At 32.2% G+C, this 17,327-nt stretch overlaps 1 protein-coding gene across 4 annotated transcripts in view; it reads right to left on the reverse strand.

Annotated features, from left to right (window-relative positions):
- The window catches only part of LOC117105846 (DNA repair protein RAD51 homolog 2-like), a 25,544-nt gene extending 8,531 nt beyond the window's left edge, over positions 1 to 17,013 (reverse strand). Inside the window, exons 1-6 of one of the 4 annotated variants that reach the window (XM_033247156.1) lie at positions 16,877 to 17,013; positions 15,315 to 15,404; positions 13,608 to 13,721; positions 11,988 to 12,101; positions 10,811 to 10,947; positions 5,591 to 5,710 (exon numbers count right to left, since the gene is read on the reverse strand). In XM_033247156.1, coding sequence (XP_033103047.1) covers positions 5,591 to 5,710; positions 10,811 to 10,947; positions 11,988 to 12,101; positions 13,608 to 13,721; positions 15,315 to 15,383 — 554 coding nt within the window. In that variant the 5' untranslated portion in view covers positions 15,384 to 15,404; positions 16,877 to 17,013. Of the gene's footprint in view, positions 1 to 5,590; positions 5,711 to 10,810; positions 10,948 to 11,987; positions 12,102 to 13,607; positions 13,722 to 15,299; positions 15,405 to 16,876 lie in introns of all 4 variants that reach the window. The other 3 variants (XM_033247154.1, XM_033247157.1, XM_033247155.1) reach the window with 3 other exon arrangements.
- Between the last annotated feature and the right edge of the window lie 314 nt (positions 17,014 to 17,327).

Genomic DNA, 17,327 nt, shown 5'->3' on the forward strand with positions numbered 1-17,327 from the left:
CGATGAGGGCGTATCCCCATACTTCGGTTTGGGTGCTGGCATGGTATTCAAATTTCACTTCTTTTTATTTTGTGGTTTTGGTTTCCGTTCCATCTTTACACTTGCCTGATAGCGCTTAGAGACTTTTTGTATTTTGCGCTCTATAAATTAAAAACCATTAACCATTAACCATCAAACAGAGGGCGCCCCTACAAGTATTCTTAGAAACGTTAAGTATTTTGTATTGGAAATTAAATATGCTAAGTTCCTACCATCACAATAAGCAATTTGTGCAGTCCGAACATAAAACAAATATATATATCCTTTTTTGCTTTATTACATATATAAAATCTGTGTGTGCTAAATTTATTAATAAAAAACGTTAACATTGAAATACAAAATCTAAAATATGTTTCACAAATTTTTATATGGCTATAAATACTTTGCAGCATAAACCTAATTCTTTGACCTTGATAAGAGGTTTAATGACAGAACATAAATTAATTATGGATGATGAAAACAACATCGACATATACCATAAAAGATCACTAACAATAAAATTTAATATGAATTTCTCAACAGTAAAGATTCTAAGAATTTGGAGACTGACCTGATAGAGGTCATATAGAAAGAGATATTTCAAGCAGGAAACAATACATATGATTGAACATAAGAGTTATACAGATGAATGCCAGGCACTGACATGAAAAAAAGTAAAAACATTTCATCTTCATAAGAATAGCATGACAACAGAATAGGACTATCCCATGATGCCACCGGAAGCCTTTCCCAGCCCATTAACCAATACTGTCTCCTTTCTTGCCCATGTAACAGTATTGCCACTTCCACCACCCCCATCCCCACACACACACACAGAGGTGCTAATCTTTAATATTTTTGGTACCACATTTTTAATCTACAAAACAAAGCATTCAAATAGTTTAGAACTACGATTGTGAGTCTACTTTTGGTGTCTTTGCCTGACACAAGCAACATGAATCACTGTAGTACGCCCGCAGGTTGAGTCGTATGTCCAGTTCCAGTTCAGCGCACAGTTTTAATTGGGTCAATAACAATGATTATCACATAATTTTTAAGTATGAACATGTTAATACGGAAATATCTGCGCAAAAAGTGGATTATTTTTCTTGACACAAGCAACATTAATCGCTGTAGTACGCCAGGGTAGGGTCGTATATCCTATAAATGGTGTGTTGAATTTTCTGAGGAATTCAGATTCCTGTTTAGCGTACAGTTTTAATTGGGTTAATAACAATGATTATCGCATAATTTTCAAGTATAAACATGCTAATAGTAAAATACCTGTGCAGAAAATATGATTATTTTTGTTGGTAAATTGCCGTAATTCACTGCTTCTGTTTAGCATTCCGTCCTCTGCATAATAATTTAAAATAGCATCCAATTTCCTCCGTTTATTGTTTGTGAACGCCATAAGATGCTTCTGCGATTAAATGTTGTTCAGATGCTTTAAGCAAACAAGCAGTTAACAAATTTCCATCCGTGAATGTCTAGTACGAAATAGTTTTATGATTTTTTAAGTAGCATCTTGTTAGACTGATTGTTAGGCAATCCACTTTATAAAATTCCCTGGGAAGAAAAATTCGACAGTAAGAATTGCAAGTTGATAGATAATTAGCCATATGTGATATTATACATACACATGAATTTATCTCCGAGGTACTTAGCAAAATTGTGTTTAAAAGAACATGTGTAATGCGTTTTGAATACACGTACACACTACATATAATTCAAGGGCTGGTTTTTTTTTTTATGCATATGACACATTGTGACACTCAACAAGTCTATTGTATACATAGCTCCCATAGCCAATCATATTATATAGAATACAGGATGTTTAATTTTTAACAGAAAAAAAGATTAATCCTTTTTTAACTTTCTGTTTCAGTTGCTCTAAAGTTATTTGAGGATTTTATTTTGCTGGAGGTGATACTACAAAACAGCAATGCTAACAATAGCAATAGTAACCACGAAAGTCAAACATCAATAAGAATAACGCCAATAACAACTTCAAATAATTTGCGTAGTAAGTATGTATGTTTACTTGGTTTTATTCTTGGAACATTACTATTAATAACAAAAAAAAAAGTTTTTAAATGAGAGATTGAATTAATGTATATAAGGAGGACTTTTTCTATACCTTTTTAAGCGAACCCACCGCCCGCCGATAATGGTAATTTCAAATAAAATACAATTTTATTTTTGGCTAATTAGCGCACCCACCACCACCAAAAAATGGAAAATACAGAAAAAAAATCTTTCTTTATTTTTATTATGCCCACCACTGCCTTGAAATCTCCAAAAATAAAACATGCATGTTTCCTCATGATTTTATCAATTTCAAGCATTTAACCATCCCATAATACACTGTTTACATTCACCAATAAAATGTTATTTATATTTTCTTCTCTGTCTGGTTGTTTTTAGCAAAACAATTTGCTAAATAATAAAACTAAATTTTATTTTTATTTGTTTTTTGCCCTCCTCTGACGATCTTTAAAAAATCAGTTCGCGAAAGACGGCATAAAAAGTCTCGCCTAAGTTACATTATAATTTGGGCCCAACATTATTTATGATATCAACATGTCGAAATCACAGGAAATTTATGACTCTCTTTAAAAAACAAAATATTTCAATGATACTGTACTAGACATTTTACTACCGTATCTCATTAACATATCTCTGACTACCAATTTAAAAAATTAATAATATTAATACCAATAGCATATTGATTTAGATTATTATCATTAAAGATACTTCAGGAGCAGGCGAACTATAACTATAATAACACATGACATGACAGAGTGATCAATTACAGCGAATGAGTGGGAACATCAGCGACATAGAAACTTCGTGAATTATGTTTCTTTCCACATCTTGCTTCACATAATTTTTGTCAAATGAGTGAAACTTGGCTTATACTAATGCTGACTATTATATAGTTTCATCTGCATCACATATTTGAATTCTTGTCTATGTAACCATAATATATATTTATATCATCATCAACACTAATTAATTTACTATGTAATGTCATAGCGAAGTGACATGCTGCATACGGCTGAAGTTAAAAGTTTATATAACGTGCATTTTTAGAGAGGCCTTGAATGATAGTGATAATAATATAAATATTCTTCATAATCGTTACTACTGTCATTAATAATTTCGACATTAGCAGCATGTAAGCATGATACACGACTTCTGCCTTCATCTCAAGTTACCTTTAAAGCTACTATTAATAACCATCAATTTTAAATGATAATTTAGTTATTAATATTATTCATTAATAATTTTTCTTTCCTCATAAATTTATGCTTTGTAAATATCTTTATATGCATAAAAAATTAATAATTATTGGTAATAATATATTTCATTATTTTATTTATGTGAAATATTTTTCTAGTTTGATATTCATGTAAATGTTTAATATTTTCAAGTATTTTTTTCTCTATTATTATTAAGAAAAAATTTTAAATGAAAATTACAATTAATATTATTCATTAATAATTTTTCTTTCCTTATGATTTTATGCTTTGTATTATATCTTTGATATAACATAAAAAATTATTATTATTATTATTATTATTACAAATAATATATTTCATTATTTTATTTGTGAAATATTTTTGTAGTTTAATATTGTGTGATGTTATTTAAATGAATGTTTCATATTTTCATGCATTTTATTACTATTAATAACCACCAATATTAAAATAATTTACATTTATTAATATTAGTTAATGATTTTTTTTCCTCATGACTTTATGCCTGGTAAATACCTTATATGTGCATAAAAATGAATAAATTATTACCATAACTATATATTTCATTATCATATTTATGTGAAATGGTTTTATAGCTTGATATTAATGTATACTGATGCGTTTCATATTTTTATGTATTTAATCTCTCGATTTCAGAGGTTTTAAAATAAAATTGAATATGAATACTGCCGTATATGGAGAGTACATATATAGTGTTTATTTTGTATAGTATGTTCTCACATATGCATGTGTTCTTCAATTTCATTCTCTGCTTTAGCTAATATTGCCTAAAATGCATGCCATATTTCAACTTCAATATATCGTAAATAAGCTGGGCCACTTACATGATATGCACACAACTGCCAACTTAAACACATAAATTTAACACTATGAATCATGGGAGATCACAATTAAATTCATGTACAGCCTCTGAATAATACGCACTTGAAAAACGGTATGCATCGATATTAACAGATATTTATATAATTAAAAATATAATATTCATATATATAAAATTATATACACACACACACATATACACACACATATATATATATATATATACATACATACACACACAAAAAAACAATAAATCCTTATTAAATTAGGTCAAAGGTGGTTTTCATGAACAACAAATTGTTCTTTAATTGCATTATTAATGGACTAACAGATGGTTCTAGGAAATTCAGAAAGTGGATAGGACCTTAGCTGATGGTACAAAGGTAAAGGTGCTTACGTCCATGGTCAACTATCCAAAAATACCATCAATTTTTTATTATTACCTCTTTCAATTTATTTTTTTTAAAGAAGCACATGGCATGGCAGTTAGGCTCCTGGCTTCTACTCAAAAGATCAAGGGTTCAAGTTAAACAACTTATTTGTTCCCTGGGGCAAGGCACATCCACAAAGACTATCTCCACAGAGCAGTACTTGTGGATACCTTGTAGGTTTGCATACCAATGTGCTCATTATTATCTGCAACATTATGGATGATTCCTTAGGGAGGAGAGTATGAGTGTTCCATGTGATCCAATGACAACCATACTAATGTGACATGCTTCGAGTCTTTTGTATGATGCTCTATACATGACAAGCATAAGTACATAAGTGTATGTACAGAATTTCCGGACGTGTGTTGTGAATAGGAAACAAAATATTATTATAAAATCCGCAAACCTAACATTTGATGTGTAGCTTAATTTATCTCTCTTTCATTCTGTTACGAATAAATAATGTTATATTTTAGGTTACATCTTCATAAAACATCCTGCTTGATTAATCATGTATCCTCAACAAGATCTAGGCCATGTCGTTTCTATCAACTGCTATATACTTCAATATCACACGTACCTCAAGTCACTGAATTTCGCTACCCACCATCTGCAAGTTACTTATGAAAAAGATGTAGTACCGATTGAAGGATAGTAAAAACCTTTAGGTGTAATGAATAGGCTATATATCATTGGTTATTGCTTCGACTTAAGACAGTGTGAATGTGTTGCTCGTGGAAGGAGGTTGCTATTTGTACATTAACCAAATGTATTGCAGGCAGCCATTACATTAGCAACCTACATCTTTAGCAAATAAATTGTGCGATCAAACAAATATATCAGGTGTAGTGTTGCATTCTGTAAATTCTGAATGCTAAAAAAAAGGGTATTTATGTCTGTCGGATACATCGGCGCAGCAAATAAGGTGATCGGAATCAAGCCACGCAACATAAAAATCGAAGTTAGATTGATCATCAAAAAATAATTGCATGTGTGTTTTGTGTGCGTGTTAATGGAAATATGTTATAGCGCCCTCACCGGTTCAGTAATGAACTACAAGTGGTCTCTTGATAAATATGCACATTGTTGACAAGTCTCATGAACATCTCATCAGTCGTGAAATACCGCGGATACTTGCTTCTTGCAATTTGCACCAATCTGTGGAGAGGTAACCGTAGCAATGCGAGAGGATCAATTCACTTGGTGTGCATTATTTCAATGAGTTAAAACTGAAATATCATTTTGAAACAATTTTGTAGATAATTAATCACTCAATGACCATTATCAAAGGTACACAACATAAAATCAATGTCAACAATCCTAAAATGATAAGTGACAAACACTTGATACTTTGATTAGAACCTGACAAATATGACAACACTTAATTTCTTCAGAAACAAATATCTGTGGTGTGTTAAAGATGTATTGTCCCTTGTAAATGGCAAAAAAAAAATTATAGACATTAATTATGAAATCAACTGTCTCGGCTTACTTGCAGTAACATAAAAATTATTAACTTGAGCATAGAAATTATTGAATTAGAAAAATTTGTACCCTGATTATGATAAAAATAAAACACTTCCAGTGACTGGAAATGTGTCTATCATTTTTAGCTATAAAATGATGGGTAACATTTTTTTTAATACACTAATTAAGTTGATAATGTTTATGTTACTTCAAGAAGTTAATTTTAAAAATAATTTTTATGAATTTATTTTGGTAGTTTGCATTTTTAAAACAGATACAAATAACATTCAGTGTTTGGATTTTCTTTCATTTTATATATAAGCTAAAAATGAATGAAATACAATTTAAAAATAAATAATAGGCTAAATATAAAAAGTAAGCTTATAACTTAGAACAAAAACAGAATTTCCTTATAAATTAATGAATAAAAATACTGTTCCAATATTGCATGTATTTGCATCTTTTATTTGGCTGGTAACTAAATTAAGTATTTTTATAGTAAAAATGTTTTAAAATAAATATAACTAAAAACTCTGACATGTCTCTCATTGGAAATAAACAACCTATTATATAAAATATGAATTAATATAATTTTACACATTTCTACACTTTTTAATATTTTCTTAACTTGTGTGTACATGCCTCCTTTTCTATTGAGGGGCTATAAAGAAAGGCAATGATAATGGCTGTTGACTATACTACAGTAGAACACCTATGGGGACACTTATGAATATGGATTGGTCATAGTGTAAAAACATACATTTCCCTGACTTTACAGCCAAAAAGTGTCCCCTTAATTATAGGGGTGTCCCAAAGAAAGGAGTTCTACTGTAGTTAAATATGAGTAACATTTTAATGTTGAAATGTTTTAGAAGAAATTCAGGATTTTTGGCCCTTATTCACTTTAAAACTTGCTACTGATTATATAAATTTTTATGTGTTAACTTGATAATATTATAATACAATTTTAAATTAGCAATTATTATTAATTTCTTTTCCTTGTTGCTTTTTTATTTAACATTTGTGATTTGATTTATGCATTTGTGACAAATAAAGGTGGCTTTGCCACAAGAAATAAAAAAATTTAAAAAATTAAATGAGCAAATTTAAAATGTTGTGGGTTTCAATGTCTAACAAATTGCTCGGCAACATAAGTGGGATCATATTTGTCACAAGGTACCCAAAATGCTCAACAAAGGCGAAGGTAGATTCTTCAACACCACAAATATTTTACAGAACTAAATTAGATCTAAATGATGAACCACAAAGGCATCCATAATATTAATAATAATAATAATAACAACAATACCAACAAAATGATAAAATAATAACAATGACACAAATATTTAAAATAATATAATGTAATAACAATATCATACATTTTCAAGAAAGATCTGCCTGTAAAAAATTAATAAACAATTAAAAGTAACAACCATTAGGTCCAATGAGATCGGGAGGCTTTCTATTTTTATTTTTCTAAAGCCAAATATTACCCTTGGGTTGTTTGCTGGTGCATTAATATTCAAAGTAAAATACATGATTGAGATAATGCAAACAATATCTACTATTTACTAAAAACATTTTTTAAAAATTAAAAAAAATAAATAAATAAAATATAAATTTTCCAATTTTTTTTTCACTACCATAGAAGACATGCTGGCGAGGGTGATAAATTAACAATTTTTGTATTGGGCCCCAGAGTTATTAGAGATTAATATAGAAGTTGATGATACAATCACAAAATAACAATTTCATAGTCTATCAAAAACCATTAAGAATCAATTAAAAGTAACCACAATTAAAGTTATTTAGAGATTAATTAAAAAGTTGATGATACAATCACAAAATACAATTTCATAGACTACAACTAACTAATGCTTAATTTATTTGTCCTTTTAAACTACGATTCAGTAACTCCATGTTCTCATTATTCGCATCTCACTGTGTGGGAAGAAATGAGGAAGGTTGCATGGTTTCACAACTAGTGACTTGCTCTATTATTTGATAGGGGTGTTCAATAGACAGAACATTTATGGGTTTATGATACTCTGTCAGTATTAAGATAAATAAAAACCTTTAAAATATAATTTCATATTTTGAAATGGTTATTTATTTATTTTTTCAAGTGTACAAACAGTATTCCCTCCCTCTCCTCTGAAAGAGATATAAAACCATTCTCCATTTTTGTTCTGTCCTTGGATGCAAAATATATGTCTATTATATCCATGGTTGCTTTATAATTGGTCATAAACATCTATTATTTTAATATTGCATGTAAAAGTGTCCCCCCCCCCCTAGTGTACTGTTTGTACACTTGTGAAAAATTTGTGACTGGCAACTAGGTTAAGTTAGATACATATATAAAAATTACAACCAGAAAAATTTTTTTTAATTTGGTTGCCATACTGTACAGAAACTTGCTTTATGTTTTGCCTACTACCAGTTGTTTTTCATTACACCGCATCCGGTCGAGCCGCCGTTGGCGACTAATCCGACAACCCCATTTTGTGGTCTTTAGCAACCGGTCTCTGAAGTGGGAGGGTGTTATCGTCACCCTGCAGCAATAACAACAGCTGAACAGAAGGCGGATGAACTCTACGGAGTCAATGGCTAACCACACAAAGGAGTAGGCATTAAAGCTCAAAACAACAGGTCAATCGCATACACGCTTTATGCATTATGTGCTCTATAAATCCATACTAATCATTATTATTATTATTAATTATTAATATTATTATTATTATTATTATTGTGTAAAATAAAATTATGACTTCTTAACTACTCTATGTGAATACTGGCTGGTAATCAATTTAATAAGAAATATACAATTTTCGTGAATTAGTAAAACGTCTGTATCAGAGAAAACTAAATCATTTTGACCTGCGACTCATTCAAAGTTGGTAACATATTTGATCTGTTTTAATTAACAATTTTTTATTACATTTTTGCTGGTTCCAATTATTACTAGTTGCCTACATACCCCACTGTATGATCTCAAAATAAGTTTACACATCAGCATAAGGGCCCTGGCCCGGGATTTATCAATCTCTGCTTAGCAAATGTCATAAGTCAAAATAGTTAAGATGTCCCCAAGCAAATATCCTAAGCAGATTTATCAAACCATCTTGGCACAATCTCACCTTAAAAATCGTCTTAGATGGCGCATGCGTACAGTCGACTTTTTAATTTTAAGCAAGTTTTAAGCTAAAGCAATATTGATAAATCTGACTTAAGCAAAAAACGGAAGACGAATTTAAGCTGAATTCTAGTTTGATAAATCCAGCCCCAGCTTTGCAACCCTGTCAACTCTTGCTATGTGTCTGACAACTGGGGATGGAGTTAGATCATAAAATATAATATAGAATATAATATAGAAAATATAATATAATTAATTAAAATGTCTTTTTATATGCATTATCCATATTTAATAGTTGCTCATAGCACAGGCAGCCTTTTATCTCCTTTACTCTATTGAAATACATATATTTGAACATAAAATCGGTTTTATTAACTTTAGGTTTATCCGTACAGCATTACAGACAGAGGTTATGATTTTTCTTCTACATTTGTATGGCATTCTGAGGGCACCCACCTTAAGAATGTCTGTTTCAATTTGCATAACATTAACGTCTAGCGGAAGATGAGAAGGGCATAAGTAAATCAAATTACTCGATCGCTATTCAGGGAGGAAGCCTGTGGTTGCCTGCTCCACAGCCAAAGGACAATAAATACGATTATGATGATAAGGATAACTATGATGATGATGACAAGGATGATGGTGATGATGGTAATGATATGATGATGAAGGTGATGTTGCTACAGATGATGACGATCATCACAATGATGAAAATTGCCGCACATCGATTCCTCTGCGAAAATAATTCCAGCTGGGGGCTGTGAGCATTGTGTCAGTATATAATCTAAACAGTATGCTTGGTTTGTTTTTTCACAACTACGCGCCCTGAGACCAAACACAATATTACACCAAAAAAAAGCTGACAATTTCACAACAAAAAAACATTTCTGCTTCAAAGGTTTGGAGTTAAAAAAATCAGGTGCTTTAAGCTTAATTATTATTTCATTTTTATTTCATTTTTATTTTATTATTTCATCATTTTTATAGTGACCATGAAATAATCATTTGTTTCAGTTTTGTGCGGTTTGTTGATGTTGACGAATGAAGGATCTATCCCATGATGCATGGGTGCATGCCAATACTGGCAAGTATAACAGTATTACCTTTTAACTACCCATTAAATAAAAAAATATATATATTCTTATTATTACCAAATATGGACAACAGTAGTGTCTTGATCCACAGGCTAGTGATTTATCACTAAAGTAAAAGATGAGTTGAAGTACGAGCAGAGGTAAATAATGACAACAAGGAAGATACGCTAGACAACTACAAATTACTACAAGACTAAACTGGTGAAATTTTACTGGATTTCCTTCACCTCGATTACAATTGTTTATTTTATGTCGAGAGCTGAATTGAAAATATTGGAGGGAAACAATTACGATAATAGACCTTCGGAGTGTCAATTAAACTTTACAACTGACCAATCAGAACAGGGCCAGGAATACACATCTCGCGAACACATGTGTTGTCCAACACACGCACACACGCACGTCTTTGCGTATGTTTTCACACTGTTGTTTTGTGGGAGCTTAGCAACAGTATCCAAAGGGCGTGGTTTAGCGAAAAAGTCCATTGAATATTGTAGGCATGCCCATATATAGTCATGATATGCCTATGTATGGTCATGATGTGATGTCATTCTGACAAACCTTGTGGCACTGAATGCAGATTCTGTATCGATGTAAGCAACTGCTCCGTTCAAGCCGCCCCTGTCTGCTCCCATCGTTGCCTGCACACCTAGCATCATGCAGAACTGAGTCTTTCCACATCCAGACGGGCCTGCAATCTAAATACACAGAATACTTGATTGATGGCAAAGGGAAATAAGCTGTAAGAAAATAATTTTAGAGATATAAGCCTTATGGATTGATTATATATAATTTTGTAATGCTTGGCATTTATACAGGATTTCAGACCTGTTCATTAGACACAATATTCATTCACAATGTGCAACCTTTTTTGACCTATCAGAGTGTATTCATAGTCATGAATATTCAAACAAGATCATGAATATTCAGCACTCACTGAACAAATACATACAACATAGGATGTTCAAATCTTACCAGGTCACTATTATAATAGCACGATTGCTCATTGGCTTGTTTTAGAGAAGCCACCGGTGCCATTTGCAACACTAAACTGACGTACAAGTCCAGTCAAGCTTTTGATGACATTTGTTAAATTAGTGTTGTTAAAATCCTTACTTTAAATTTTTTATTTATTAAAAAAAATTATTGCAAGAATCGTTATTTTTAACAATAATTAAATACCAAAAAGAAACTTGTCTAAACTGGTATGTCACTTGGGTTCCCCAACATGGCATCGGTGGCTCAATTTTTTCAGGTATTATAGTAGACATTAGTGTACCCCAGGTGCCTATTTATAATGCTAGGTAGAGAAACACAATTGTAGATTCCTTTGCCTAATGACAACAGCAAATGCATCAGGATTGAAACTCTAACCTTGCAAGAGTTCCTAATAGGTAGAAGGAGCTGGGAGAGGGAATTCCCCTCCAACTGGGGATTTGAAAGTCTTACAAATGGCAGAGGTTTATGTAGGAATACTGCTTTGGAATGACAGGCATCCATGGGAAAGAATTACTGTATGTTTAAAGGGGGTTTAAAGGGGGTGATAGGTCCCAACTGAGGGATACTTCCAATCCTTCCAAGTATCCCCGTAAATGTAAAGAAAATAAATATTTGATTCTGAGAAATTAACAACCCTGCAATTTCAAGAAGACAGGCATATTAACCCCAGTGTGTTTTTATAGTATGTGAGGATATATTTGCCTTGGTGTATCTGCATATACAGTATATTAAGATATACCTCTGTAATGGTGCCTACGGGAAGTCCTCCATGCAGAGCAGTGTCTAAGCTAGTGAGAGACGTTTTTATGAAACTAGGCCGGTCTGTATTGATCTTCTTCTTCAGCTGTAGGGCCTGGAAAAATAATGAATGATTGGGTTTCTTATGTCTGCATCTTTCTCTATGGATCACTTTCGTTCTATGATTACATAAACAGAGCTTCATAGAAAAATTCAAAAATTAAAACAAAACCAAAAAACTTCTCTTGATTGCAACTGTCAGAAAAATGAACAGATTGAATTTACAAACAAATTATCGTTCGTTCTTTATTCAGAAACAATAAAAAAGAATGTAACATAAAACCAAGGTCATGGCTTTATCTAGCACATGTAGGGCATCACAAAGAAAAAACAAAGCTGCTCATCTTTGGAACAATCTTTCTCACACATCATTTCGTAAAAATTCTCTTTCTGTTAATAGGTTTTAACTTTTTTTTCTTCAAGATCACTTTTATTTCAAATATCAAAAATATATAGAATATAAAGAATATAAACTATCTATAAACTGAGATTTCAAAAAAATTAAAGGAAACATTATTATTAAAATACTCCATAGACAAGTGGCAAAATATATTCAAAAGAATACTATGCACAAGGGAGTGGTAAAGCCCAAACAATGACAAGAAGAAAACAGACAGGAAGACACAGTCTTCTGTATCATTATTTTTAATTTGTACATTTCTGTATATTTTTGCTATATTTACGCTATATTTACTGTATGTTCCAGGGCTTCTTTGGAAAGCAGTGCTAGTCACTGAATAGCTACACACTGAATAAAAAAAGCTTAAATGATAAATAAAAGTGTTTAATAGATACAAATAAAAAGTGTTTAATAACTACAAATAACTTTCTCAGCAGAACTGGGAAAATATCCAAACTGTTTTATAATGTATCATACATTGATCAACCAGGTTCTTGATATGTCTGAACTTCATGTCACCCGGTGGCAGAGACTAAATAAAAAAATCATAAGGGAGTTGGATGGACTGGCCCGGTAAATTTACACCTTGGAGAAATGAAACTGATATAGATAGTACGGAAATTATCAGACATACTAAAGGCTATACTGAAAACAAAATGTGGTGTTGCATTACATTTTCTGATTTGTTGCCTGCAATTAAAGACAGGGCACGTCCTGACAAATGGCATCATAACTCCCTTCCGTAACTTTTTTTAAGATTCTATACGGTTTAACTTACAATATTTTCTTTCTTCTCATAATTCTCTCGAAAGATGTAGATTACATAAAATCGATTCATAAACTCTGTATTAGAAATTTTATATGGCCTGCATGTAAAATATGCATTTAAAGATTTAGTAATATAGAATCAATGGTATTAAATTATTTAAGTTGACATACTGATTAGCTTCCTGTCTAATCATTGACTTTTTAGATATTTTAAACACTTGCAAAAATATCTGAATAGAAGAAATAATTCCTAGTGACTTAATCAAATCAATCTTATTTGCAATAGTAGACAAAATTGTAATTGATAAATATTCGGATATGTCTGTAACTCAAAAAATTTAAGAAAAACAAAGAGAGAGATAAGGAAAGAAGGATCTATGATAATTTACTGACCGTTTGGACTCTAGGGGTGCAAGCTTCACTGACAGCAAGTACCGTCTCTTCCACTTGTCTTAAACCAACACCTAGAATGGACAGCAACTCTACGGAATTCTTGCAAAGCAGATCCTGCAGGGAGAAAACAGTCATGTTTAAAAAGAAGATATTAAAAGAATACTAACTGAAATACTACAGTAAACAGTAAATCCTAACCGAGCCACTAGGGCCCATAGGGGCCGGAGCTTATCCCCAGTTTCTGTAGCATAAAACAGATGGAGTGTGAAGATGCTCCCTCTGGGTGGGACGCTGGTTCACCGCAAGTTACTTGCATAAGTTTGCTGGCATCCACTGATATAGCTGGGTAGACTGAAGCAATGTAGATAAAGTGCCTTGCTCAAAAACACAAGCAAAACGCATAGCAAAGGATTGACCCGCTAACCTCCAGGTTGGGAACCCAAACCATTTCCAAAGTGCCAAACTGCTTCCACAACAGTAAATAATAACAAATATATCTATAAATAAAAAATTCACAATAATAAAACAATAATATCTTAATAAAATGATAATTTATTTAAAATTGTTTTTTTACACTTTGTTGCATTAAAATTCTAAATCTGTACTTAAATTTTCAATATTTTATATCAAAATACGGAATGATCAAACAGAAGAAAGGTGTTCAGTGAGATTTGAAAAAAAATAAAATGCCTAAATTTCCGCACTTTCTTTTCCTTCTTCAACATGAATTACATCCATTTGTGAGGGTTCTTGGATTGTGTAAAACAAGAAGTTTTAATTAAGAAAAAATATGGTGCTCAGAGCAATTAAGCACCCACATCTACCTCTCCCATCTCACCCCACTTCTCCACCCACAATTATACCACTGAGTACATTAACTGTACCACGGTATCCCTGTTCAAAAGATGTAAAAATAATATATAGCAATCAAATCATAGTGACAAAAAAAGCACCAACTAGAAGCATTCAACAGCAATATATAAAAGACTTTCACACTAAGGCCAGCCTCTTATTGTTGATTTTGTGAGACAACACGTGTGTTTGTGAGACGTACAGTATGCATATTCCTGGGTCTGTTCTGATTGGTCAGTTGTTAAGTTTGATTAAAACTCCGGGAAGGTCAATTATACACTGATTACAAACGTGTCAGTATCCTCCACAAGACGAGACAGTGTCAAAACTCTCTCTACACTATCAAATTTATTTGAAAAAAAAAACTGTTGTATGTCCACATATATCAATCAATCAATCAAAGTAACATTTATTTTTATTATAAGTTGAAAAAAAAACAGTAAAATGAAAATCAAGGTAAATGATTTGAAGAAGGCATAGCTTGTGGCAGGCATGCTAAACAAACTGACAAGTGAAAAAAAAAATAAAATAAATAAAGATAAAAAATTTAAAAAAAATTAATTAATATATAAATAAACAAACAAATAAATGAGTAAATAAATAGCACTTTAAAAAGTAATAGTCATGATGTGCCTATATGTGGTCAAACCATATTTAGGTATGTCATGTTTCTGTCAAATAAAATATGTTAGTCTAGAGAGAGCTTAAACTACCAAGTCACTGATAGATATATACTATATGTACTGTACGCTTGTTACCTTTTTTAAAATATTATGTAACATCTTTGATTTTTCGAGCATGAATTGCATATTACCATATCATACCAATAAAGATACTTACATGACATGTAATCACATTGCACTTCAACAAACTAAGCTCCACACTCTTAGGAAGTCCAATTCTTTGAATTTTCTTTGAAGCCATCTAGTCACTAGCAGGCTCCTCCTAACAAACAAGAATGTAACAAAATACAGTGAGCACATAATCTTGGTAAATTAGCTGATTATATAACAATAATCAACATTGTAAAAACAATTATTATTTCAGAACCAATTAAGAAAACTTCCCACAAATATAAATAGTGGTTGCCCTTAAAAAAAAGGAACATTACTGCACATATTTTGGAGGTCTTTATGTCTTCTTTTTTCAAGCAATGATGGCAATGCATGGGAGTAGGCTGGGGGAGACGGGGAAAATGGCAGCAAATTAGTTCCACTGATTGGGTTAATATACAAAACTGAATACGGATTTAGTTCCGCAATCTAAATTTTCGCACCCCCAGCCCGTTTCAAACTCCCTCCTTCATGCCACGCCAAATCTTGCCTATCTATGCCCCTGAATTGACTGCCATACAGTATTAATTGGCAGCATTATGACATATGCAAAATTTAACTGAATGCTGCCCTCAATGTAAAGTGATGAGTTCCGAGGTCCCAAGTTGGAAAAAGTCAATTTTGGGAGATCTGGTCCGAGTTCTTATGACCATTGCCATTTGAGATTTATTGCAAACAAAAATAAAACATGGAAAACTTAAAACAATGGGTGGCTTAATTAGATAGGAAAGAATCAGATTAAGAAAGTATAATACATACTCCAAGTATTGAAATACACGCCATCGTGTTGGTATTCAATATTTCGACATTAATTATGTCATCATCATGATGACATATATGTATGTAATATACTTCGTTTTAAAAAACGGACTTTCTAAGCCGTAAACAGACAGAAAAACGATCTATTCATCACTGATCACTGGTCGCGAACACAGAGCGAAGGCAGACCTGGCCACATCGCACCATGACCGCCGATCACGGCTGAGGTCATTTACGGGTCAAACCGATCTTTCTGGAAATCTCATATGTTTAAAGAGGTCTTAAATGTAGAAAAGGATCTGTTTTATAGGCTAGTGTACATTTATGACTGTAAGCATTGTTTCTTGGGAATAAATGTAAAATTACCAATGCCGTGGCTTGTGGACAGCATTTATAAAAAAATAATGAAAAATGAAAAAATGCCTCAAATTTTTCGGATGCAAACCGACAACTTTCATTCTCGTGGCCTTACATGGACTTAATTTAATAATTATGAAGATAAATGTCACTGACTTGTGTGGTGTAAATGCTATGTGCCCCTTTTAGTGAGACCACTCTAGGCCTTACTTGATACTTGTGTTGGTGGTACAGTCAAAGATCATGTCCAGTTTTTTATTTAAGGACCTTTGGCTAGCCAGTGAGTGGCATTACTCTAGCCTAGACTCTATATAAAAGAGCGGGATACAGCCTACAGAGGATAGATAGGTCTAGCTCCACCCCAGCTCCCACACACTCAAGTACTTGACCTAGCACTAGGCTAGTGTATGTTAAATCAAGTTAATTATCACTCTAACCATCACTAAAATATACATAGAACATAATTACATGAAACAGACATAACCAGCAATGAATTTTATACCACTTCAGTTGGCAAATCCTGCACTTTCATCTTTGACATTCTCCTCCTGTCGTGATTTTGCAAACATACTTTCTAAAGTTTAGAAATACCGCCACCACCACCCCAAAGATAATTGTGTGACCAATAGGGGGCGGCATGACGCTTGACGATTGAAATGACCGTGCAGAGCTTAGTTCTTATTATAGCTCTATGGAAATGAGAGATAGGCCTATACTGGTCGTCTCAGGGTGCCTTCCGTACCTCCTTCGCGGACATGTATATGAGAGTGCAGAAGTTTAATATGTATGCTGTATATCTATTACTGCACAAAAAAAAAAAAAAAAAAAACACTGAAAATTATATTGAAAAATATTTAGTTGCTACAAAAACGATCACAATAATAAGTCCTGAGACACAAAATCAAAACAGTTCACTGTT

This window comes from Anneissia japonica, unplaced genomic scaffold, assembly GCF_011630105.1.
Source record: "Anneissia japonica isolate Jap-2015-1 unplaced genomic scaffold, ASM1163010v1 scaffold287754_len4335492_cov202, whole genome shotgun sequence".
NCBI classification, from domain to species: Eukaryota; Metazoa; Echinodermata; class Crinoidea; order Comatulida; family Comatulidae; genus Anneissia; species Anneissia japonica.